Source organism: Phyllostomus discolor, chromosome 1, assembly GCF_004126475.2.
Source record: "Phyllostomus discolor isolate MPI-MPIP mPhyDis1 chromosome 1, mPhyDis1.pri.v3, whole genome shotgun sequence".
Classification (NCBI taxonomy): domain Eukaryota; kingdom Metazoa; phylum Chordata; class Mammalia; order Chiroptera; family Phyllostomidae; genus Phyllostomus; species Phyllostomus discolor.
In genome coordinates this window covers 51,813,366-51,837,845 of record NC_040903.2, presented here as the reverse complement: position 1 = coordinate 51,837,845, position 24,480 = coordinate 51,813,366, and the positions used below count along the sequence as shown (strand labels likewise).

At 39.9% G+C, this 24,480-nt stretch overlaps 1 protein-coding gene across 2 annotated transcripts in view; it reads left to right on the top strand.

Annotated features, from left to right (window-relative positions):
• RASGEF1B (RasGEF domain family member 1B) overlaps window positions 1-23,779 on the top strand; it is a 521,074-nt gene extending 497,295 nt beyond the window's left edge. For both annotated transcript variants that reach the window (XM_036022574.1, XM_028505978.2), the window contains 12 exons: window positions 734-856; window positions 1,235-1,372; window positions 7,740-7,952; window positions 8,416-8,490; window positions 9,904-9,999; window positions 10,115-10,217; window positions 11,427-11,506; window positions 12,575-12,670; window positions 17,493-17,588; window positions 18,277-18,400; window positions 19,585-19,657; window positions 22,455-23,779. In XM_036022574.1, the coding sequence (XP_035878467.1) occupies window positions 734-856; window positions 1,235-1,372; window positions 7,740-7,952; window positions 8,416-8,490; window positions 9,904-9,999; window positions 10,115-10,217; window positions 11,427-11,506; window positions 12,575-12,670; window positions 17,493-17,588; window positions 18,277-18,400; window positions 19,585-19,657; window positions 22,455-22,479 (1,242 nt within the window). In that variant the 3' untranslated portion in view covers window positions 22,480-23,779. The remainder of the gene's footprint in view (window positions 1-733; window positions 857-1,234; window positions 1,373-7,739; window positions 7,953-8,415; window positions 8,491-9,903; window positions 10,000-10,114; window positions 10,218-11,426; window positions 11,507-12,574; window positions 12,671-17,492; window positions 17,589-18,276; window positions 18,401-19,584; window positions 19,658-22,454) is intronic.
• Window positions 23,780-24,480: the final 701 nt, after the last annotated feature.

Genomic DNA, 24,480 nt, shown 5'->3' with positions numbered 1-24,480 from the left:
GTCCCTTGTTCAGCCCTATCAGTGTTTATGAGCTACTAAAGGCGCCTAATGGGGCAAAAAGACCTATGGAATTTTTCTTTGCACTGGGAGTCTGAAACTGTTATAACAAATAAGAGCTACTTCATTACTGGCTTCTTGGGAGACAGTGTGGTTAAAGAAAAGTGTATAGTGTGATATTGTAGTTTATCACATTGCTTAGCCTTTGAGTGAGTAAATAGAATACTTGAAAGCCTGCCTTTGAACACTGAGACACAGCACACCAACACTTCAGTGTGCTGCCCTGACACACTGCAGCGTTCTCGAGCTGCTGTGGATTGGGCATTTCTTTGGTTTCCATTGAATTACTGTAATATTTGGATATAGGACATGATTCATATTTTAGTGAGATCTCTTTCTCTGGGCTGAATCCCATTCTTTTTTACTAGAGTGAGCTGTATGTCCGGGTGTGCTGGCTCCCAGAAGATGGATGTGAATATGTGCTGTGAATAATTCCAGTAGCTAAACTTACCCTGTATTTCTGTTATTTTTAGTATGGTTTAAAGGAAAAGATACATGGGAAAGTAAAGGAGAACTTCGTTTTATGGGTGTTTTACTATTAGTAAGCATCACTTTTGAAACTGTACCGATTAACTTTGATGAACAGAACTTAATGAAATAAGATGTGACATATGTAGGAAAAATGTGAGTTTCAAAGGGAATGTAACCATGTGATTTTCTTTTTCTTTTGCCACAGAGAACATACATATTTACCTTTCTACTCAGTTCTCGGTTATTTATGCACCCGTATGAGCTAATGGCCAAAGTTTGCCACTTATGTGTTGAGCACCAGAGACTAAGTGACCCTAACAGTGATAAGGTAATGATATGTTTTGAACTTCACATATTTTTCTACTAGATTTGGTAACTCTGTGGCTTGGATTTTGTGCAGTTGGTTTCCTTACATAACCCTAGTTTATCCCCAGGCTGAGGTGCATACGTTGTATCATGTCTAAGCAAAGGGAATTGGGAACAGCATCAAGAAAACAGTACAGATCCAATGTCGTAGAAGGTTCCTAGATCCTGCCTTAAGCTGGTGGCACTTGGCATTGACTTGGGGACAGGGGGACTAGAACTTCTCCTTCAACCCCAAAGACTTTGCACTAGAAGTTTATCAGTGTCACTGTTTGTAATTATTTATTTGATGTTGTCCATGGTAATTGACATCACTGAATTAGATTTTGCTTTTTCTCCCTAGAGTCAGATAAGAAAAATTGCACCCAAAATCCTTCAACTCCTGACAGAATGGACAGAAACGTTTCCTTATGATTTCCGGGATGAAAGAATGATGAGAAACTTAAAAGACCTGACTCACCGAATAGCCAGTGGCGAGGAGGTGGGTGATTGACTTCAGAAGGACTGCTTGTATCTCTAGGCAGAGCTTGGTGGGGAGTGATGCTGAATTAGGCATCAGAATCTCACAGCTTCCTGTTAAATGGGGATGCTTATACAATCCCACCTCAAAGGATATGGTCTAATGTGATTAATTTCCGGGTATGTTCATTTCATGTCAATTCATGTACAGGATTTATGTTGCAAGCATGGGCTTTTTTGTTTCTTTTATTTATTTTTAAATTTTATTTTTAAACTAAATTTATTGGGATAACATTATTTAGTAACATTATGTAAATTTCAGGGGTGTACAACTTTATAATGCATCATCTTTGTATCCCATTGTGTACTCGACACCCCAAGTCTCATTCTGTCACCATATACTTGACCCTCTTTACTCCATACCCCCTTCCATGTGTATTTTCTAAAAATTTCTACTAAATTTATTGGGGTAACATTGATCAATCACATATAAATTTCAGGTGTACAGCATTATAATACATCTGCATACTCAATTGTGTGTTCACCACTCAAAGTCTAGTTTCTTTCTGATTCTCTATACTTGACCCCCTTTTCCCTCTTTGTCGACTCCCTACCCCTTTCTCCCCTGGAACCACTATTCTGTTGTCTGCATCCAAGAGCTTGTTTGTTCATTTGTTGCTTTTTGTTTTATAACCCACACATGTGCTTTCTTAAGAGTCCCCGGGGAAGGTGGGGCACCAGGAGGACACACATAAAGAGAGGAGAGTAGGAATGCTACAAACTGGAGAAGGCAGGCACTGAGGAGCTCTTGGCCTGGATGAAAATGGCCCACTCAGTCTAGGAAGCTCTCTGGCTTCATGGGTATAGAGATGGCACATGCATGAACCCGCCAAGCAGGAAGTCAGAAATGAAGGGTTTTTTCCCCAGAGTTCTTTATGGAATGTGGAGATTAAGCCCTAGCTTTCAAGCCAGGCTGATTAAATCCTGGTTTTTCTCTGGCTTTATTATTTACTAGTTTCTATCATTTATCAAAGTCTTTTTTCCCCTTTCTTCAACTCTTCCAGTTTAGTCTCAGCTGGGCTAGTTCAAGGGGAAAAGGAGATCATGGTCCAAGGGTTGGACCAGAGTGTTAACCAGGCAAGAGCATCTCCCTTTGCAAGTGTGTTGTAATTTGACTTTACTTACACCTTTCTTCCTTCCAAAAAGGTTTGGTGCAGCGTTAGATGTTACATATCATATTAGTAGATATAAACACTAGTAGATATGAAGTAACATTACTATGTTAATAGATAATAAACAGTACAAGTAGTATGTTAATAGAAATAGTATGTCTCCACATTAGATGGAAATGAGAAAACAAATAGGCTAATGTTGAGAACCCATCCAAGAAGACAGGACTGCTGAGATTTGAGTGTAAGCTCCAGATAAAAGGTGAATACATTTGGTTATATAATTTTTGCTGTCAGAAGAGAGAATGCATCCTAATTTTTCAGGGCATTATATTAAATGCAATTTTCAAAACCTTTTGTATGGCAGACTTTGTACAGGGGCCATAGAATGAGATCAGGGAAACTGCTCTGTACAGTGTTTATAACAAGTGCTCCTTGCTAAAATAAAACAAACAAACAGTTAATGTGCAAATTAGCAAAGGTGATTCTCTGTGAGAGAGGAGAAAGAGAAGGATCCAAATCATCTGGTGCCCGGAAGTTGATTCAAAGCTAGCACTTACAATAGGTGCAGATGGAAAGTCCCTTAGATAATCTTTCGTAAATACCACTTTCCTCAAGTGAGCCTTTGATAAGAGCTAACTGGCTATGACAAATTTAGGGTTATCCTCTTTGAAGCAGGCCTGGAGGGCTGGTATTCTGTGTTGAGGCTTGTTGCGGGAAGATGTCTTTGTAGTTTCGGTGTTGCTGGTGAGCTCCTGGGAGCAAGTTTTTAGGCACAGGTACAACATTTTCACATAGGAAGAGATAGACAAAGCATTGGGCAGTTGTAGTGATGTCTGGTTTCATGGGTTTTACAATGCTTTTCCCATTTATGGATGCATTTCCTTGGGAACTCATTCTTTCAGTGTTGTGCTGTAAGGATCACGGAACAAGACACAGGATCTTTTCTACTTCTCATGAATACATTTTAATACCATTTACCCCAACTTAAAAAAAAATCAGAATAAAATTTTATAAGATTAGCACTTGAAAAATGTGCACTTGTTTTCCTGCATTATGTTCTTGGGAAAATGGAATTAACCCTTTTACTGTTTCCTTATGACATTATATTGAATCCGGTGCTGAAGACAGCCATTATTTCCGTAAGGCTGAACGAGTGGTTTCCTGAATCATTTAGCAAGTTAGGTCTGTTACAATCACTTTGCCACTTGGTGGGTAACATGTTCTAGCAAGGTATAAATTGGTAAGCCCCTCATTCACAAAGGCAACAGTTAAGCATCACATTTTACTTTTGTAGTCAATCTTTCATGAGAGGGCTTGGCTGTTGAGTTGCTTGCCAGGGTCCATGCTGGCTCAGTGACTTTATGACAAGCTGTTCAAAAGATTAGTGACTTCATAAGAACACTTTCCTGTATGAAGGCTGAGCCTGAGTCTGTGGGTGCTTTGTCTCAGGTCAATTGTGTTGGGTTCTTGACGTGGCAGTCAGCCTGCCTCTCTGATAAAAGGTAGAAATGGTGACTTGGTCCTTTCCAAGAGAAACACCTTTTTCTAATCAACACTAATAAAAAGTAAGTTTTTGAAAGTGCCAAATGGATGGCTTTTTGTCCTTGTCATGGGAGAGAGGGAGATCGTTTCTATCTGTGTCGGTTAGCTGGATCATTTTTTAAACAAGATCAAGCCACTCAAGGGGCTTGATCTTGCAGAGGGCCAAAGAGCCTCTGCTCTGGCTTCTGACCAGCATTCCTGTGTTAATAACAAGCCCTTGATAAACCTTGAGGTTTTCAGATGCTATTGAGTGTGAAGAGATGAAAACATCTGCCAAGTCCACCCCAGGAATTAATTAAGCTTGGGGTTGAGTGGAGAGATGTCACCTGCCTGGATCAGGTTGGGTTTTACAGTGAGATGCTATTCCTCCTTTCTGTTCAGGATTCAAAATTGTGTCCACTTTTGGCCAATGGTTGATCTGCTGTGCTTTGGCAGGTCCCTAAATTCCTTGCTTCTTCTTCATTTCTGTTGATCATAGAGGTGACTGTGCTGTGTTATGTTTAGAGCTGAATGTCCCTTTCAGATCTAAAATTTTGTGATGGATGTTCCCTCCTGGGTTCTTTGTGTGGCGTGCCACTTACCTGTCACATGCTTAAGTGTCTCTCCTCAGAGAGACCTTCCCTCACCACCCCAGTCACAATCATGCCCCACCGTTTTTGGCTTTCACTGTCTCCTTCACAGTACTCTGTCATTAGTGATCACCTGTTCTTCTTAGGGCTTGGTTTTCCGTTAGACTCCATGCTTTGCCCCCTTTGCTCCCATAGCATCCTTAACTACTGGCTCAGTACTTGGCACTTAATAGGCACTCAGTATTATTTGAATGAATAAATGAACAAACTATTTGTTTCCTATTCAATTACTGGAATAAGAACAAAATATTTCCCTCCACTGAAATATTACTTCTTTCCATGGGAAGAAGCGTGGGCTGGGGTTGGGACTTGTTTCTTCTTGCCTGGGACTTCACAGATTTTTTTTGACAGTCAATGAATCTAGGTGTGCCCCACGCATAATTTAGTCAGGTTCTTCTGAATCTGCTAGGACAGTTCCACACAATTTGGCTTAATATGTTCCCCCCTGGGGATTTGCCCCAAATAAAGTGGACTATTAGGAGTTGCTTGCAAGGAACATGAAATGAAACTAATGATTGAATTGCATGACAAATGACTATAGTGGGTTCAATGCAGTTTTCTTTTTGTTAAAGGGCTAGTCTTTTTTATCTTTATTTGCCAGGTAATTACTGTCATTGGCATTTGAAGTTATAAAAAAGAATCAGTACATATTTAGCAATTCATGACTCAGTAAGGAAGCATGCTTAACAATACAAAGCTTGGTTTCTTCAGGAAGAGTGGCAGCAGAAAACTTGTAAAAGAGGTCACACACATACATACATGCTCTCCCTGTTTCTCTCTCTCAGTCTCTCTCTCTCTCACACACACACACTCAAGGTGGGAGGAAGAGAGACAGAGAAAGGCAAACAGATTAATTCTTTCTTATTTGAATAGTTTTCCCCCTATACTCTATTGTATACATCTTCCCCTTATGCTTTGCTGTTTTTGCTCCCTGGCCGAACCCTTGAATGTACATTCCACTACTACCTCTCCCCTAAAAAGGTATTCTTTGAAGTATAGAATAAGACTATTTCACTAGGTAGCAGGTAGAGCGCCGGTTCTCCCACTTTGCTGCATATCAGAATCACCTAAGGAGCATTTCTTATGACATTTGAAACAGAAGACTGAAGAAACCATCTTAAGTTCATAAATTTTTATTGTAACCCAACACAATGAAAGTAGAAGAGTCAAGGAAAATAGGGACCAGGGATTTAGTTTTATTTATTTATTTATTTTTAGTGAGGTGTAATTGACATGGAACATTAGTTTTGGGTGTACAACATAATGGTTTAACTTTGGTCTGTATTGTGAACTGATCACCACAATAAGTCTGGTTAACATTGGAACTATCTATAGTTAATTGATCTTGGGATAACTTTTAAGACCTTCCCTCTTAGCAACTTTCAAATATGTAAAACAAGATGATTAATTACAGTCCCCATGCTGCACATTACATACCCTGGACTTACTTATTTCATAATCAGAAGTTGGTACCCTTTGACCCTCCTCACCCATTTTGTGCTTTCTCCCCTCCCCCACCCATCCCTCCATGTAAGATTTGAAATAGCACTAAATTCAGCCTTTAACTGCTTTGAATTCCAAAGAAAGAGGCATTTTTTTTGTGTGACAAGCATATTTACCAATAGATAGCATCTTCAAAGTATTGAAGTTCAGAAGTATTGAACATAATTCAATACTTCTTTAAACTCAGTGGACTATACACCAGATAAGTCGAGAAGAAGAAAAGAAAGTCTGGGGATGTATTTTTGCTCTAAGTCTGTGAGAACTGATCATTTCCAGATGCAGTTTCTCTTGGCTTAATAATATGCAGGTATCTACTCATTTGAGGTCTTTTAATATGCACTGGTGACCAAATTGCCTCTGTAAATAATGTGGTTTTTATATTTGTAGGTAAGACACCATTTAATTTTCAGATAAGTAATCTCTGTGATATTATGGTAACCTTTTAAAAAGGAGCTAATTAGGCAGTGAAGCATATAGAGGGCTTTCCACATCTGTAAATTTGCTGGGACTGTCCCTTTATGGGGCCATTAAACTGAGGACCATGCTGGCATTGAATCAGCCCATGTGTCTGGTTCTGACGGCCCTCAGACCTTACCAAGAAGGATGACTGTTTTTTGTTTGGCGATTTGGGGCTAGAAGAGGAAGAATGAAAGAACTTCATAACTTACTTCAAGATAACTGTACCCCAGAGATTGATTGGGAAGTTATTTCTTTGACTTAACAAGTATTTTAAAAGTCAATCATTGACATTTATTGATAATACATGCATTGCTTTTAAAACCAATTTTTCTTAAGTGTTGTGGCTGTAGCATAATGCAGAAGTGAACAAAGTGGCAGATGACAGTAGCATTACAGGGAGAATTACCACGTGGAAGAGTTTGGTTGTGATCTTTAGCACTGGCTCGTGAATCCAAAAGAAACAGGCATGAGTCAAGGAGAGATCAGGCACTGAACACCAATATCTCCTGCTTCCTTGTGGTCACCCATGTCATGCGTGGAAGTCAGGCAGGTGGTTGAGGGGTGAGTGGGAAGTAGGAGTGTATTTCTGTCAGGTAGCTGTTTATGACCTTAGTGAGTTTGGGAATGTTAGGAATGGGGAAATCATAAAGGCAGTCCAAAAGAAAAAGTGTTAGAAAAAGGATGCTCTGACTTGGGATCAATGCATTGTAATCCACCAAAATTAAACCAGTGGTTTCCTATACCAGCTCAGAGAACATTTAGTTATATGTGATTCTTAGTACACTAGATTTCTTCTATAGCAAATCTCAAACATCACTGTAGTGTTTTCTTGACCCAATCTGAATTGTACTCTCAAAAGCAGCCCAGTAAAAAAACTAAATCTTACAAGTCTGAAAAGACTCATTTTGTGTATGTGTCTCTTTTAAACTGTATGAGCTTCGCTGAACCCTGCTGTAACCTCCCTGGGCCAAGGTGGTTCCCCACCATCACGGTGAAATCTTTTAAGTACATAGTCTGTGTGTTCACATAGCAGTGAAATAGATGTGCAGATCGAAGGCATAATTCAATACTTCTTTCCTGGCAGACATATAGGAAGAACGTCCAGCAGATGACCCAGTGTCTGATCCGCAAACTTGCTGCTCTCAGCCAGTACGAGGAAGTCCTGGCAAAAATCAGCTCCACATCTACAGATCGGCTCACAGTACTCAAGACCAAACCACAGTCCATACAGAGGGACATCATCACTGCCTGCAGTGACCCTTACACGTTGGCCCAGCAGCTGACTCACATAGAGCTGGTAAGGTTATTGTCCTACTCTTTGCAGCCACACACTTGGTTTGCTGTGGCAACCAGACAGTGCGTTTGTCAACAGTGATGCCACGGGAGAGGTTAGCATGATCCAAGTGGAAAATAATCTGTGGAATAGCTGGAATGGGTTCTGTTTAGATGTTTGAATATGAATGTTTCCGATATTCTAGGAATTCACTTTAAGATAAATGCTAAGCAAGACTGAAAGAGCAAAGAGTTCATTGACCTTCCTAATCTTCCCCCTCTAATTAATTTTCCCTTAACTAGGTCAGCCTTTCACTATCTAGTGGAACACTGACTTAAGCAGAAAATTGTGTCTGCTTAGGGTTAAAGGCTCATTTTACAAGCTGCATTAAAAAATGGGGGTAGTACTAAAAGTCAATACACAGTTGAAAGTCCATTTCTTCTCATTTTTTTTAAAACACTGTTGACCTGCTGGGTTTGTGTTTCAGGAAAGGCTCAATTACATTGGACCAGAAGAATTTGTTCAGGCATTTGTGCAGAAGGACCCTTTGGACAATGACAAGGTAATCAGTCTACCCAGAGGTCATCCCTGAAATCAGAAATGGAATTCCTTAGCCTACAACAGTGGATGTAGGAGACAGAAATTGGAACTATTTTGTTTTAAGTTTTAAAATCAGCCATGTCTAAGACTATACTTTCAGGGATCATTTCTATAGTTCGTTAAAATCAGCCATGTCTGATTCTTTGCAGTTGTTCCTGAGCCAGGTGTCCAAGTGCCTTTCCAGTATTCTTACCCTCTTACCGACTTTGAGCCTCTTCTTCTTCCTTACTGGGAAATTTAATGAGCAAGTAGATGCAGGCATTTGCGGTGATGCAGTTAGGAGATACAATCATAATGGTTTTAGCAGATTAAATGAAAAAGAAATTACGAGAGAATGCTCTGCTCGTGACTCAACAATCGCAGGGGCCATGAAGACAGGATGCACATCCAGGGTGGTGAGTCAGGGACCCTACTGCTCGGCCTCCTGTGTTAAGGTGAATCCCTCATGAAAGGTTTATTGTCTGAGTGAAGCGAGCATGTAAGGAAAATTACACTGGGCATAGACTATCAAATCAGTGTACACACATAGACATTTTTTCCCCAGTGACCTCCAGAAGCATTTCAAATTACTAGACAAAGACTGTATCACCCACTAATGAAAATTCCCCTTTGGGAATAGGGGCCACAGCTGTTTTCCGGCCTTAGAACAGTTTCCCTCAGTACAGGAAGCGAAGATTAGGTTTTGCAATCAATAGAAGGCTAGTGGACTTTTTTGTGTATTTGTTTCTTTTGAAAGGAGGAAAAAGGGGTCTAATTAACTTGTTCAGGCTTGGCCTTGATCTCCAAGATGAGCTTAACTTCTTTGGTTTTTCAACAATAAGTTATTCACCCTATTAAGGACCATGATGGTGTAGACTTCCATTTATCTGTCTTGAAATATGGTTTCTTGCTACGTGATGCTCCAAAATTTTGTCCTAGGCTTAATTTTTAGAAAAAAAAATTTCTAGTCTCAGGCATTCTCATCTTCTTCTTGTTATGTTAGTAGTCATTGGTATTCATACCCCTTGCATTAGGCAATGTGGTCTTAGAATGCAGTTAAAACCCTTCCGTTGAATTGTATTTTTGAGAACAGTTCCCACCCAGAGTAACTTAATTTCCTGGGAGTGAAGGACACTGTAATGAAGGTATTAGAGTACATTTCTAGACTTTACGGGTTTCACTGGACTCTATATACTAAGAGATTATGATATTTCTGTAAAGAGAGTCAGAAACAGTAGTGTCTCTGTCTCTTTCTCTCCATCTTTCTCTCTGTCTCTTTTCCTGTAAAGATTTCCTAATCCATAAACTGAGTATAAACTGACAAAAATGAGAGTCTAATGCACTCTTCTTTTTGTCCAACTCATCAACTCATCTGTTCGCTTTGCTTTCCTTTTAGAGTTGCTACACTGAACGGAAGAAAACACGAAACTTAGAGGCTTATGTGGAATGGTTTAACCGCCTCAGCTACTTGGTTGCTACAGAAATCTGCATGGTGAGGAAATGAATTTTCTCTCTCTGAGCACTCCCTATAATTTTTTTATAGTTATTTTACATCTGTTGGGCCTGCATGTTGGATGACTGCCCTCATTTTTCTTTTTTCTATGCAGCCTGTAAAGAAGAAGCATCGGGCAAGGATGATTGAGTATTTCATTGATGTCGCTCGAGAGTGTTTTAACATTGGCAACTTTAATTCCTTGATGGCAATAATCTGTGAGTACTTTTTGGAGGATACATGTCCTTTATTTTTCTAGGTCCATTTTCATAGGTCTTGTGAAATGTATCTTCTGAAAATTTACAAATAATACAGTTTTGTTCATGAAAACTGTACTTTTTAATCCTGAATTGTTTCAGAATGTTCAGAATGTACAGAATTGGTACAAGTCTGTATAATCTTTTTGAAGTGTACTAAACTTCATGAAATACATTTAGTCAATTTATCCTCATCTGAATGTTTACCTATTATAGCTTGTAGATGAGATATTTGTATAAATTGCGCTCAAAAAGTGTTTGGGAAGCTTGTGTATCCAATATTATAGAAATATTTGACCTGAGATTAAATTATATGATTTAATCAGTGTGGACAAGAGGGTGGCTTAAGAAACTGGAACATTTTCATAAATGATACGCCTTTCACCCACACCGCACGTGCTCAGTAAACATTTGTGTGTTTACCTGGCTCTTCAGAGTCAGGCTCAGTGTGAGCCCGAGAATCCACCAAATCTACTTCAATAATTTTCATCCTAATAAATCCTCTCACCAATTTCTTTTTCCATTTTCTTTTCATATCATTTCCCTTTGTCTTTCCCATAAAAATACTGACCAGAATGGTATTTAAATAGGGGACCTTGAAGATCCAGAGTCTAGGTAATAGATGATGACTTAATTTTAAGTATGCAAGAATTCATGGAATACATTTAGTATTTACTTATTTATTTTTCCCCTTTACCATTAGGGAAATGTTAAGACAAGACATATTATGGGAGAAAGTATTTATAATGTGTATAGTTGAAAAATAACTTGTATCTAGAATCTATAAAGAACCCCACAGATCAGTAGTAAGACATGTAACCCAGTGAAAAAAGGTTAATGTATTTGAACACTTCACAAAAGAAGCTGTACTAGTGCATAATAAGTATATGAAAAGGTACTCCATCCACATCATTAATCATCAGAAACATACAAATTGAAATCACAGTGAAATATCATTTCCCACACTGGAATGACTAAAATTAAAAAGATTGGCCGCACCAAATATTGGTGAGGATGTGGGAGTGTAAAACGGTGCTAATCCCTTTGCAAAACTGTTGGCAGCTTTCTTTTTATAAAGTTTAACTTACACTTAACGTGTTTTCTGAGTTAGAGTGACTTTTATTATTTCTCTCTTTCAACTTTTTTCCCCATCCCATTTTAAATGCAAAGCTGGCATGAATATGAGCCCAGTCTCTCGATTAAAGAAAACTTGGGCCAAAGTGAAGACCGCAAAGTTCGACATTCTTGAGGTACGTGAAGCTGTATTTTGCTGCTAGGTAACATTTTATACCTGGAAAAAGCTGATTCCTCTATGTGATCCTGCCTCTTGATCAGATAGTTCTGCACAGAAGAAAGCCTACCGTTCAGACCCAGGGAAAGGAAAGGGGGTAGAATTGAGGGGCGGGGTGATGAATCAGGTTCTAGATGAGCCCTTTCAGAGAGTGAGGTGTGCATTTCAGGGTGAATCGACTGAAGAGGTGGTGACCTGTCAGTCTCATCCCGTCATGTGCCAGGGTGGAATTTGGGTCCTGAACAGTCTGGAGTTCTACTTCAGTGTGCGCCCACTGACCTTACTTATTTACAGTACCCCACGGAAGGAGTTCCTCACCCCCACAAAAACACTCATTCTCCATCTTTTCAACACAGCTAACCTGTGAAAAAGCCCTTCCCATATGATTCTCAAGGCAGTAAGACGTGTACATGAAGGCACTTGTGTTTGAACCATATTCATATCATTATTGCCTTGGTATATTGGTGCTTCGAATCTGCTAATTTTGGAGATACTAAGAAAGTATATTTTGCCCCAAATTGGAATTAACGTTGGATATATTACATTTTGCCTTATTCATAGTGTGTAATAAACTTCTTTTCCTTCTCATGAGGTAGTATGCCTCAATCATTTATGAATGATTTGTTACCAACAGCACAGAGCAAGTTCACTATAAAGTACTGGGTCTCTGTCTGATGGCTAACCGTCATATATTCACCTTCAAATGTCATCAGGGGTGGTCTCTTATGTTGGTGCTTGTTCTTACCAGGTTTAAGTCTAATCTCAACAGTTAACCCGGAAAGAATTTGGTCTGGGTTTAGCATTATCAAAACTGACATTAGCTTATGGAAATAAACCAAACCTCAGAATAGAAACCATTTGTGTTCTTACGTGTTTCATGCCTGTGTGTGTATAAAAGAGATAAATCACATTCTTAATGAGTTCCCAAGTTATTTTGAAATTTCTATGTAGAGTTAAAAGTCTGATCTTGTAAGCTTTCTGCAGGTGAGAAGTAAATAGTTTATTCTTTCCTCTCTTTTGTCTGTAGCATCAGATGGACCCTTCCAGCAATTTCTATAATTACCGAACAGCTCTTCGTGGGGCCGCACAGAGGTCTTTAACTGCTCACAGCAGCAGAGAGAAGGTATGTGTTTACAGGAGTTGTATTCATGGCAGAGTTGCCATGTGTTGCACTGAAATGCAATGTGAACTGTTATACTGAGCTTCTTTTACCTGTCCAAAGCTAAGAAAGCTGATATACTGTAGAAATTTTATCACTTGCCACACAGAGAAGGGGGGAGTGCTAAAGGAAAGCTGTGCTGCAGAAAGGGAAAGAGTAGCTTGGTGTAGAATTTTGCGAATGTATGTTACTGTGTTATTATTGCATTATTTAAATAGTTTTTTCATGATGTGTCTTAGCCTCATTTCAAGAAATAAATTAAGTCATATGTTAAGATGACTAATACTATTAGAGAGTAATTTGATTTAATGGAAAATAGATGTTTTAAGCTCTGCACAAGGTAGCTGACTGAATGTAACCTTTTCCCTTACGAGAATCAGCTTACCTCCCGTGGTTAAGTCATTTATTTTCAGAAAGTAGGTTAGTTGCTGCAGCATTAGGCCTGCTGTTACTAATTGGATATGTGGGTGGCAGAAAAGCACAAGAATGATGTCTGAGAAGTGAATAATTCTTACTCTATTTACCCTGCCCTTGAACAATTTCATACCACCCTGGCTCCACCGTGCTCTTGACTCTGAGGGCCCTTTGTCGGCACATTCCAGTGTTTGATTTCCTTACATTGGAAGGATGAGTCGTCTCCACATTTGGAGATCATGCTATACAAGAAGTAAATACCTGGGTGTGGTAAAGGGCTGACGAAGGCTGCTTGATAAAAGTTCTTTTCTGCGTAGAATCTGTCCGTCTTTTAACTTAAACTGTATCTTCAACAAAGAGAAGAAAATGAAGGTAAAAATAGTTCAGGGTTTCTTAATCACTTCCCCTGAAAAAACCTTAGCCTCAGGATCTAAAATAAAAACAAACACCAAAATAACCCCCACCTTTTAAAAAAGCTAACTTGGGGTGCAACAAAATCTGAAATAGCAGTTCTGATAATGTTGGAGAGATACTGTAAATACATGAACTTTTCTTTAAATAAAGAAACAAGATCAGAGAGGGGATGAAGCAGAATTAACTTTCTATAATGTAGCCCTGTGGAGTTTTCTTTAATGTAGCCAAGCTTTTCAATTTAATTTGGCCAAATCCCAGGACTCTTGTGACTAGATTGAGAAAAGATCGCATCCGAAGTTTTCTGAGCTTCGGAAGGTGAGCACATGCAGGGAGGATCCCGCGCCCTGAGAAGTGAGGACACATTGGAGGCTGTCTGCAGCTTCTCCCTCACCAGTCTGTGTCAGGGGCTTGGGCCCCTCTGCACGTCTGCCCGGCCCACAGTGACAGGTCCATGGGCTCTGCCTCAGCGAGGCAGCCACAGAATCATGCCTCGTATTGGGGAGCTGCTGCAGTCGTCAAAACAGTCTCACCACCCCCCCCCAAATCTCATTGAATATCTGTGGGCCCCTAATAGCATTCTCCAGGGGAAAAATACCCAAATTATTTACCTTTTATATCATTTAATAAATTCTGTCTTCTTAGTTCTAATTAATTAAATTTAATTTAATTTTTGATTTTTAGAGAGGGGAAGGGAGGGAGAAAGAGGAGGAGAGAAATTTCTATGCAAGAGAAAAATATCGACCAGTGCCCCACACATGCCCCAACTGGGGACTGAGGCCACAACCCAGGTGTGTGCCCCAACCAGGGACCCAACGGGCCACCTTTTGGTTTGCACAATGACACCCAGATGCCTGTGCCACACCAGCTGAAGCAGTCTGGGTGTTTTTTTAAATCAGTTCTGTGTGAGCACATGAATTGTACTCTCTAGTTTATAAAACAAATGAAACCACCATCTTGTAAAAAGAAATATGCTATTTCTTTTTCACAATTAGTCTCAAAGTCTATGATATAAACATTCCTAAGTAATTTCCTGTTTTAAAATCTTTACAGACACAAAACTAGAGTAAGAGAATCTTGGATATTCTTTCAGATCTCGAGTTCATGTGGCCAAAGTTGCACATCTAATACTTTCCGATAGAACAAATCAAATCTGTCTTCCATACAGGGGCCTGAAATGGTCTTCAAATAGTTTTTTTTTTTCCTATGGGAACACGTGCCTCCAGATTTTTAACTATTTTTCATACAATCACATGGCTTTAAATCCTCTTCCCATTCTCCTTTTGTTCATGGGAGCTTGTGTGTGCTCATCAGCCTGAATTTCCAGGTGTGGAACTGGTGGCGCCTTTACCGTGTAGTGGCCGAGTCTCTGAATTAAGAACATGCTGAGAGGGAACTGGAAGCCATTATTATGTGAGTTCTCCATTGTTGGAGACCTCCTAGGAACCAGACTGTTGCTCTCTGCTGTTAGTAACCCCTACATTCCCCTTAGCTCACGGAAATGCAAAGTCTGTAGGACCTTTGTTCTGTTAGATTTAGATAGGGGCTAGAGAGCTGAAGGGAACTAGATGTGAGTAAAAGAGAAGTTGAAGAAGCCCATGAGATTTTTTTCTTGCATAGGAGCATAAGGAACGGAGCAGGAAAGTATCTTAAGGAAGATTACTTATATTTCTGTTTCCTTGGAAGAGTGATTCAGTCAGTAGTAGAGCATCTGGCAGGCACCATGAATGCAAAAATCACATAATGTGTAGCCTTCGTCACCCAACAAGAGGCACACGACACGAACTTATGAAAAGTTTAAATGCCAGTATGAAACAGTGTGTAATCAGCACCCCGTGACTCTCACAGCCCAGCACTACAGAACAGAGCACAGAAATAGAGTTCTTGCTTGAAAGCTATTACAATGTGTAAACACTGCATCTCGATTATAATGTAGCCTCATTTCCCTGGGGCTGCCTTATGATGATGCATTTTTATAATCTTTTAAGCACATCAATAATATACCCATCTTTTGTATGGGGCCCATTGTTTTTGGGGGGAGTGCTTCATTGAAGTCAAACTTGTATTATTTAATTTAATCCTCACCATGATTCAATGAGCTAGTTGCTTGCTGTTGTCATTTTAAGGTGAGGGCACTAGGCTTTCTTATGTTAGGCTTTACTAGGGATCCGCGAACTTCTTCTGTCAAGGATCAGATCCTAAATATTTGAGGCGTTATGGGCCATACCATTTCTGTTGCAGCTGCTCAACTCTGATACAGTAGGTAGCACGTCAGCAGACACAGACAATATGTGGATGAATGAGCGTGGCTCCTTCCTGGTAGAGCTGTATGGCTGCTATAATTGAATTTCATATCATTTTCACACTCACGAAATATTATTCGTTTGATATTTTTCCAGCCATTTAAAAACATAAGCTGTGTGGTTCTTCAGCTATCCCAAAACAGCTGGTGGGCTGGGCCCCCAGCCACAGTTCCAGGCCCCTTGCTCACGCCTCCAGCAAATTGTGGAGTCAGATTTTAAACTGACGTTTGTTGGAGGCCAAAGTCCAGTGCTGCTCAGTCACAAGTGGTCTTTCCAAGAAACGAGGTTCAGGTGTTGTGCTCTTGTCGTTGGTACTGCATCTGTTTAATTCTAGAATAACAGAGACACTAGTATCATTTGAGGGAGAGGGGGATCTTCAGTGATTCAGCTTGAGAGACTCCCATCGCAGACAAGTAGCAGATGATTAAAATACGATATTCCAAGGGGTGGTCAGAAGCAAGATTCATTCATTTGGGCTATTTCAGAGATCAATGAAACAAAAAAAAAAATCAAAGCTTTCAAAAAAGACTTTAGGGGAGAATCTGAATCTCTCTCTAGAAGTGGAAATTGATACTTAATATTTTTGGTGATGAGCCAAAATGTGTGTTTCGCAGACCTCCCATTCATTTGGTGTAGATGTATCACATGAGTCATAAGCTAGGCAAACTTCAAAAACCTGCTCTTGGGTAAACAGCATAGGCCCACAAGTTGTGTTTGGAGCATTATTTGCATTGTGGCAAGTTTAGAATCTTCGAAGTCATGTTGGCATTTGAAAGAAAGTGTAAGTTACTGTGTTCCAGCTTTGTTCTCTGTTCACTGTGGGCTTAGTATGATTTCGGGGACTTTCTTAGAGATTATTATTATTTTAGGTTCATTAATTAAATATGAACTCATCAAACCAAAGACATGAGGCAGGAAAAGGCTCATCATTTTTCCAATAACCATTAATTTTAATATGCAAATGTATATTCCTCCTTCACTCGGCACCTCTCACCACATTGGTGTAAGGTACTCCTCTGGTGATTTCCCCTGAGAACTGGTGCTGACTTGTTCTGTCATCTGAAGGCAGGTTTACTCAGTGCAGAGTCTGGGGCAGCTAATACTTAAAACCCTGAGCTCTCATGTTACCTTGTGCAATGTCTTCTAGAGTAAAATGAAATCCTCATCAAAAAAAAAAATCATCTAAAATGAGGCAGTGATATAACCATACAGATTCTAGTAGGGAGATGGGTGACACATCTTAAAATCTTGGTACCTTCTATGACAGGTATGCTATTAATAATTTGACCAATGAAAAACAAGGGTTCTTTTAGATCTTCTCCCTTTGATTATAGTTAGAACTTTCAGATTTTATTATATGCCATTGCATTGAGAAAACTAGGAATACCATAGGAATAACATGAAGACATCCACTGTCCAATGCTACTTGTGTTTGCTGTGCTTTGGTTGTTAATAGCATTTGTGTCCTAAGCAACATTGTGTAAATTGGGAAGCTGCTGTCATGGATGGTAAATGGAACACTGTATCTTAATTCACTCTGGCCTTTTACATAACCCCGAGTTATGTAATGTTAATGTTGTTCATTAATTTCTTATACTGTTTGACAAGAGGCTAAATGTTTATCTGCACAAAACAAACCAGAATCTTTTTTTTTTCAGATTGTGATACCATTCTTCAGTCTTTTAATCAAAGATATTTATTTCCTCAACGAGGGCTGTGCCAACCGCCTTCCGAATGGCCACGTCAACTTTGAGGTGAGGCTGAAACGTCTGAGCTCGGTGGGGTTGAGCGCCCCCGGCCCTGCACCTGAGGCTGGGCAGCCAAGTTGGTTCTGGAGTTCTAGAACCAAGTCTTCTCTTTGCCTACATTTTGTAAGAGAATAATAATACCAAGCAGAATAAATGAGCTGCATCATTATTATTAGTTATTTGGAAGTACTTGAGTAAATTTCTACCTGTACCTAGCAGATACCTACACCTAGTTTTTATGAAATTTAAAAAATTATGTAGTTCAGAATATTGGAAGCCAGAGAAAAACATTAAATAAAATGAGTTCTTCCAAGCTTATAAGTTTTTAAGGATTTTATTTCTTTATTTTTAGAGGGGAAGGGAAGGAGAAAGAAAGGGAGAGAAACATTAATGTGTGGTTGCCTCTCATGTGCCCCTGACTGGCGACCTGGCCCACAACCCAGGCATGTGCCCTGACTGGGAATCGAACTGGCAACCCTCTGGTTCACAGGCCCATGCTCAATCCATTGAGCTATACCAGGCAGGGCCTAAGCTTATAGTTTGTGATGACTACTTTTAAATTCTTTATGTAATAAAGAATTTCTTTATATAATAAGCTTTTCTATATATAAAGAAATAAAGAATTTCTTTATATAATAAGCTTCTTTATAATTTTTTTATATAATAAACAAATAAATTCTTTATTCTTCTGTAGAAATTTTGGGAACTGGCCAAACAAGTGAGTGAATTCATGACGTGGAAACAAGTGGAATGCCCGTTTGAGAGGGACCGGAAGATCTTGCAGTACCTGCTCACAGTGCCAGTCTTCAGTGAGGATTGTGAGTAGGCCGTTCCTCTGGCGCTGCCACTGACACCCCCAAACCCTGCTGTTAGGAAATGAGTGTATACATGCTTGGTGCCTGGTTCTGCATACAGCAGGAGGCATGGCTTCTGACCTATTCCATCTGAAGAATTTTCTGTTGCAGAGAAAACTGGGATTTTCTCTGGGATTATAGATCCCTAACATAGTTTCCACATACTCACTTAATATTCACCATAAAGAATATGTTTCTGGGTTAAGCATTCTTTATACTATGAGATCTGCAAAGGTTTGGGCATCAGTGGAGAGTTTTTAAAGGAATTTTTTTTCTTTGTTTGAGCTTGCTTCAAGGGAGAAAGGAAGAGGTTTTGTGGCATGATCACATTCAAGGTGAACAAACAGTTAATTGCCTCCTCCTACTGTTTGAAAAAGCAGTGGAAAGTCTTTACTTATTAAAATAATAGGGAATTTGAGGCAGATAAAGTGATTGACAAATGGAAAAAATGACGAGTAGAGAGTTAAGTTATTTACAAAAGACTTGGGGGTTTATTCTATTTATGTGTTTTATCCTAATATTATAGAAATCAGTAGCATCTATTAACTAATAATCCTGTAGCAGATGGATAATGTTTGTGATAATAACTGAAGAACATTTGGAATTAATATTACCATTCTAGAGGGGATTTGATTGATCATTTTCCATCTCTACATGGGATTAATAACAAGCTTTTAAATCTTTGAATGAAGATGCTTTTAGGTTTAGAAATAAAGTATATTAAAAGAATGGAAAATTGGCCTAGACAATTTCCATTGGCTTTTCACCTATGGGTTTAAAAAAAATCGAGGCCACCAGGAATGAATGCCCCTCCCATCCCCTCCTTTGTAAAGAGCATGAATGTGAGTATGGGATAACATCGTGCGATTGCATTTGTAAGCCTTTTTTTGGCTCATAAATTGTCTCATAGTTAATGAAGTGCCACGTTGGCCTAGAGGCCCTTGAGTTTTTGTGGAGATGGTCGATCAGGGGCAAAATGATATTCTGTGTTTTAATGGAACTCGGACGCTGCTGTCGTAACTGATGTGCTAAGGAATGTTTCTTGCTGCCGGGTTCGGCCCAGGTGAAAGCGGGGGATGAATGCTGGTAGATGTGATGTCAGGAGAAGGCTTTAATGTTAATGTGTTCTCACTTTTGGTTGATTGTAGCTCTGTACTTGGCTTCCTATGAGAGCGAAGGACCTGAAAATCACATAGAGAAAGACAGATGGAAGTCTTTAAGGTGGGTCTCATTGCTTCTCCTCACTTGGCTTAATTTAAAGGGGCCGGCCTTCCCTGAAGAGAGCCACACTTTCTGTAGGATGTCCCTGCCTGTGTGTTCCTAGTCCTCTGTGTCTTATCTCCTGTTAACTGAACTCTCCGTGGCTTAAAATCCTCATTGCCATCATTCCGTTTTATTGTTTTCCTTTTTTTTTTATATTGGCAGATTTATACAGTGCCTGTTTTTCTTTCTATCTCCCATTATTTTAAGGAAGGAGGAACTGAAATTACCTATGCTGTGGTTAAGAGAACACTGACTCATTCTCTTCACCTCAGAGGAGTTTGGACTGTATTTCTGAATAGTTCTAACACTAAAATTTTATTGACTTGAGATAAAAGAGACCTCGGTGCCAGCTGGCTGAGTACATTTGTGTCACATCCCGACTGGATCTTAGTCCCCACTCTGGTTTGAGAAAGAGAGAGAGTTGGGATTTTAAACATAACCCAGAATCTTTTCTAATGAAATATTTTGTTAATCTATTCATATTTTTAAATAAATGTATTTTCAAACAAAACTAGGATAGGTAGATTTGTATTTTAACCATTTGAAATACTTTAATAGGCAATAGCATTCCAGGATAATAATGATATAATCAAAATTGTTGTATTTGTATTTCTAAACTAAGACACTGGGAATATGTACCTTTTTATACCAAAGTGGACAAGCACATTTTCTCTTCTTCCCACAGTCATTTGGGAGCCTTCATTAAATACTATCGGATGAGGTTTCATGAACAAGGATATATATCTAAGGTGTATTTGGTTCTGTGCGATTTTGTTTGTTTCAGTGGAAAATCTAGGCCATCCTTGTACTTCTCAGTGAGGAAGGGTGAAGTACATTGTCACAGGAATTATCATCCTTAGAACAAGTCTGGGGCTAGGTAAACCCAAACATGAAGAAGGTATGGCCAATAGCTGGAGTCAGGGGGACGGAACCGCTTGCTGGGCTGATGCCCAATTCTACTTTCATGGAATTTTGTGCCCGCTAGTGCACACCTATATTAAAATCTTCTGTTACTCAGCGTTGATATGAAAAGATACTAACAGCACTCTTAACTATTACTTACGTATGTATAAAACATGAACGTTAGAATACACCATGCTGGATAAAAAATTAGGAAATTGCTCATTTTAGTTATCCTTTTTAGATAAAATTTGCCTTCCATGTTTCTCCTCTCTAATCCTCCCTTTCTATTTTTTAAAAAAATATTAAGCTGGTACAACCCCTGAGTGCAACTTAGCTATTGTTACTTTTCGTATAGATTTAAAAAAAATTGTTAAGCAGCTGAGTTCACTCCACAGAAGTGACACCTGGCCCCTGCCTCACCTGTGAAATCCAGACCTTCCACATGCTTTTCTGGCTGTTACTCCCTTCACAGTATTATTCTTTCATGCCACATCCCCATGGAGGAGTGGTCCCTTTGGAAGGGTCTATAGGTGCAAAGGTTGATTGTGAAAGCTAAAGATTGAACTATGTAATTTCCTCCCATATTTGTATGTACTTACATGCAGTATACAGTGACATTTAACAGCTGACTGGTTGAAATGTGACCCAAGAATTCAGGAGACAGTTTAGAAATGTGACATTAAAAAAGAGGTTGTACTGCACTGGTGTAAATTCAGATGCGAAGCCATGAGTGCATCCGTCAATGCAGCTTAGCTCAGCAGTGCTCAGTAACAATGCTCTGCATAAGAATTCATCGAGGGACTAGTAGTGGTACGAATTGAATGAAGGGTGTATGAGGGAGTATGTGTACAAACACGGAAGAGTGGTATTTTTGGTATTAAAGACTAGTTTCCATGTTAAAATTGTCTGTAAGGGGCCTTAAAGGACAACTCTCCTTTGAGTCTGGGTTTCAGCCATGAACCCTGCCTCTTCCATGTCCTGTCCAACGTTAGAGCCCTCCCTCCAACACCCCCCGCACCCTGACCCATCTGCACTCTGGCCACCTTCCCCTCCTGTTATGCCCCTGTGTGGTTTGGCGGTATACGTGCTGCTTTTTCCTACTACTCTGTAAGCCCCTTAAGGGCTGGCACAGGGTCTGTCCCTATGTTGGCCACAGCGCTGGACACAGGCTCCTGCAGGAGGCTATTGAGGAGGAAGAATGGGTCACTCAGGTGTTGGCTGAGGCATGGTAGCAACCACAAAGAGGATAAAGAAAAGAAAAGAGGTTATGATCATTTGCAAAACCACATGTGTTAGGCGGATTCTAAGGCTAATGACCCTACCTGAAAACATGTACAAGCATTAGCTTTGAAGGCAGCGAGACGTTTGTACATTTCCTGCTGGCCCCGGAGCCAGTCAGACACTTCGGTTTAGCAGTGGCAATGACCTGCGCACCTCTGAGGGGACACACCTTCCTCGTCACTTGTTATTTAAATTCCCTCAGTGGGCATGGAGTGTGAAGATGCTTCTATTCACTAAATAAACCCGCCTGTGATAAGACTAGCACATAGCTAAAAGCTATCATTAATGACTTTTCTTTTTTTGTTGTTTTCATATAAAGCCACTCAAGATATAGACTTACCTATAAACAAAGCTTTTGCCTTCTCCATTAATATATATTTATACTAAGTAACTAAGTGTTGCCCCCAAAACCAGGACTACACTTACCATTTTTTCTTTCTCTTTTTAAAAATATAAAAAAAAGAAACTTAAAACATAGGAAAAATTAAACTATAGTATTTGGCAAAGCATTTTAACCCTATTTAAAACAACCTGACACATTTGTTCTTATGTTGTCTTTTTTATTGCTCAGGTCAAGCCTCTTAGGCCGAGTTTAACAGACTGGATTCTGGCTGCTGCTGGGTCACGCAGTCCTGAGGGCTCTGGCCTTTGTCCTCTGGCATCTAGTGCTACGAAAAGTCACAAAGTCCCTGCAAGCAATCTCACTGAAGAGCAGACGGGATCCGATTCCCCACAGCTGACAGACTGACTCAGATTTTGCAAGACTGAAGTGTTCTCTGAAGACACTTGAGGAGGAACTCTCTGAAGACCCTGGCTCCACACATGACTCATCTCCTGGAATTTCCATGTGAATCACAGCTCTGCACCTGGATGGAGCTTTCTTTTGTGTGTGTGTTTTTCTTATTTGGTTGAACATTTGCTGCTAATGGGACTTGTCCAGCAGAGTGCTGGCTCTTAGGAAGCCCACGTTCCTTTGTTAACTTAAGTGGAAAAGGGAGAGGGGGGAGAGGAAAGAACCCTCCCATGAGATCCCGAACTTCAGCTCAGCGGTATGGCCAGGAGGAAGAGGACTGGTTGGAAGCTGACTGTGGACTTAGTGTGTGCTGTGTTGTGAATTTCTCTCCTCCCTCTTCCGATGAGGTTTTGAGTTGGCTGCTGGTTAGCAAACTCCTTTGTACCCATATAAGTTATTTAATATAATAATGAAGCTCAACACTGTGGTAGGAAAATAGCCACTAGGAAAAAAAAAAAGCAGAGTTTGTCATTGGACTGCTTGATGTTCTAGAAGGAGTATTTCTTTTCTTTACCCATCTGAGCTGTTTACCACTGACCACTGTGTTGGACAGATGTATTTTTCAGTAGTTTTTTGTTACTTAGTTTTCCATAACGCATATATTTTTTTCTCTTGTAAATTTAAATTATCTGACTTTAAGGGTGTTGGAAAACCCAAAACCTAATTACAACTTAATTTTTTTTAACAGACTGTTATTTTTCCTTGCCTTTTGGAGGCTGCTGGTGACTAAACATGTGAACAAAGAATAAACTGGAAAAGTTACCACCCCCGCCACAGCAGTGAACAAAACAAATGACAAACATCTTGCTGTTAACTCAGAGTTCCATCTGATTGTGAAATAGTGCACCTTGTCAAACATCTAAATACGTCTGTAGTTGCTCTGTAAAATGCTATTATATTTATTTACTCTAGGAGAAGCTATAGAGTAGTAAACCGTGCTAATGAAAAAACAAAACATCCTGTTCAAAACAGAGATGTGTTTGAAAACTTTAATGACGCGGTTCCCCAAACAGAGCATGTACGTGTGCTGCACGCCATCTCAGCAGACCTGACGCGTCTCCCCGCTGTCCCTTTACCACTCTCAATAGATTTCACACTCTGCAGCCGGAGGTGTGGCGTCTTTCTTTTCATTCATGGATGGGATTGATGGGTGGGTGGGGGCTATCCTTGGCAGAAATGCAGCTCAAGTGACTGGCTAAAAATGTGTGTGTCCTTTGGAAGTGGCCTTCAGGAGTATGTGGGTGGGCATTGATTTTTATGAAAATGAATCATAGTAAGTATTTAATAAACATCACTTGCCAGGTACTAAGTGTTTAGCATAGATCATCATCCCCACATTTTAGGCATGGAAATAGGCAGGTTAATAATAAAATAATAATAATAATAATAGTAATAATTTGTTCAAGACCACACAGCTAATGAGAGACCCAATGATTTAAACTAAACCTTCTGATTCCAGAGCCCAAACTTTCTGCCACACAGCCAAGCCTTCTCAAACCTCAACATAACCTTCAAACTTGCAAATTGCCTTCTGATCTTCTTTACATACAGATTTGGGATCTGTAGGTCCAGGGTGGGATCCAGGGGTCCTGATGCTGCTGGTCCTAGCATCGGCTGAAAGTAGCAAGGCGCCCCAAAATGCTGCCTTCTTGCCCCCTGCACTGCCTGTCTTTGAACCTTGTGGCCCCATAGTTGTTGCTGTGACAGCAGCAACGTTTACCTTTCAGCCACTACATCAGGGGCAGCACAGTATGGGCTTTTGGCCAAGTCTGCCCATTTCCACAGCCCACAAGGTAGCCATAGT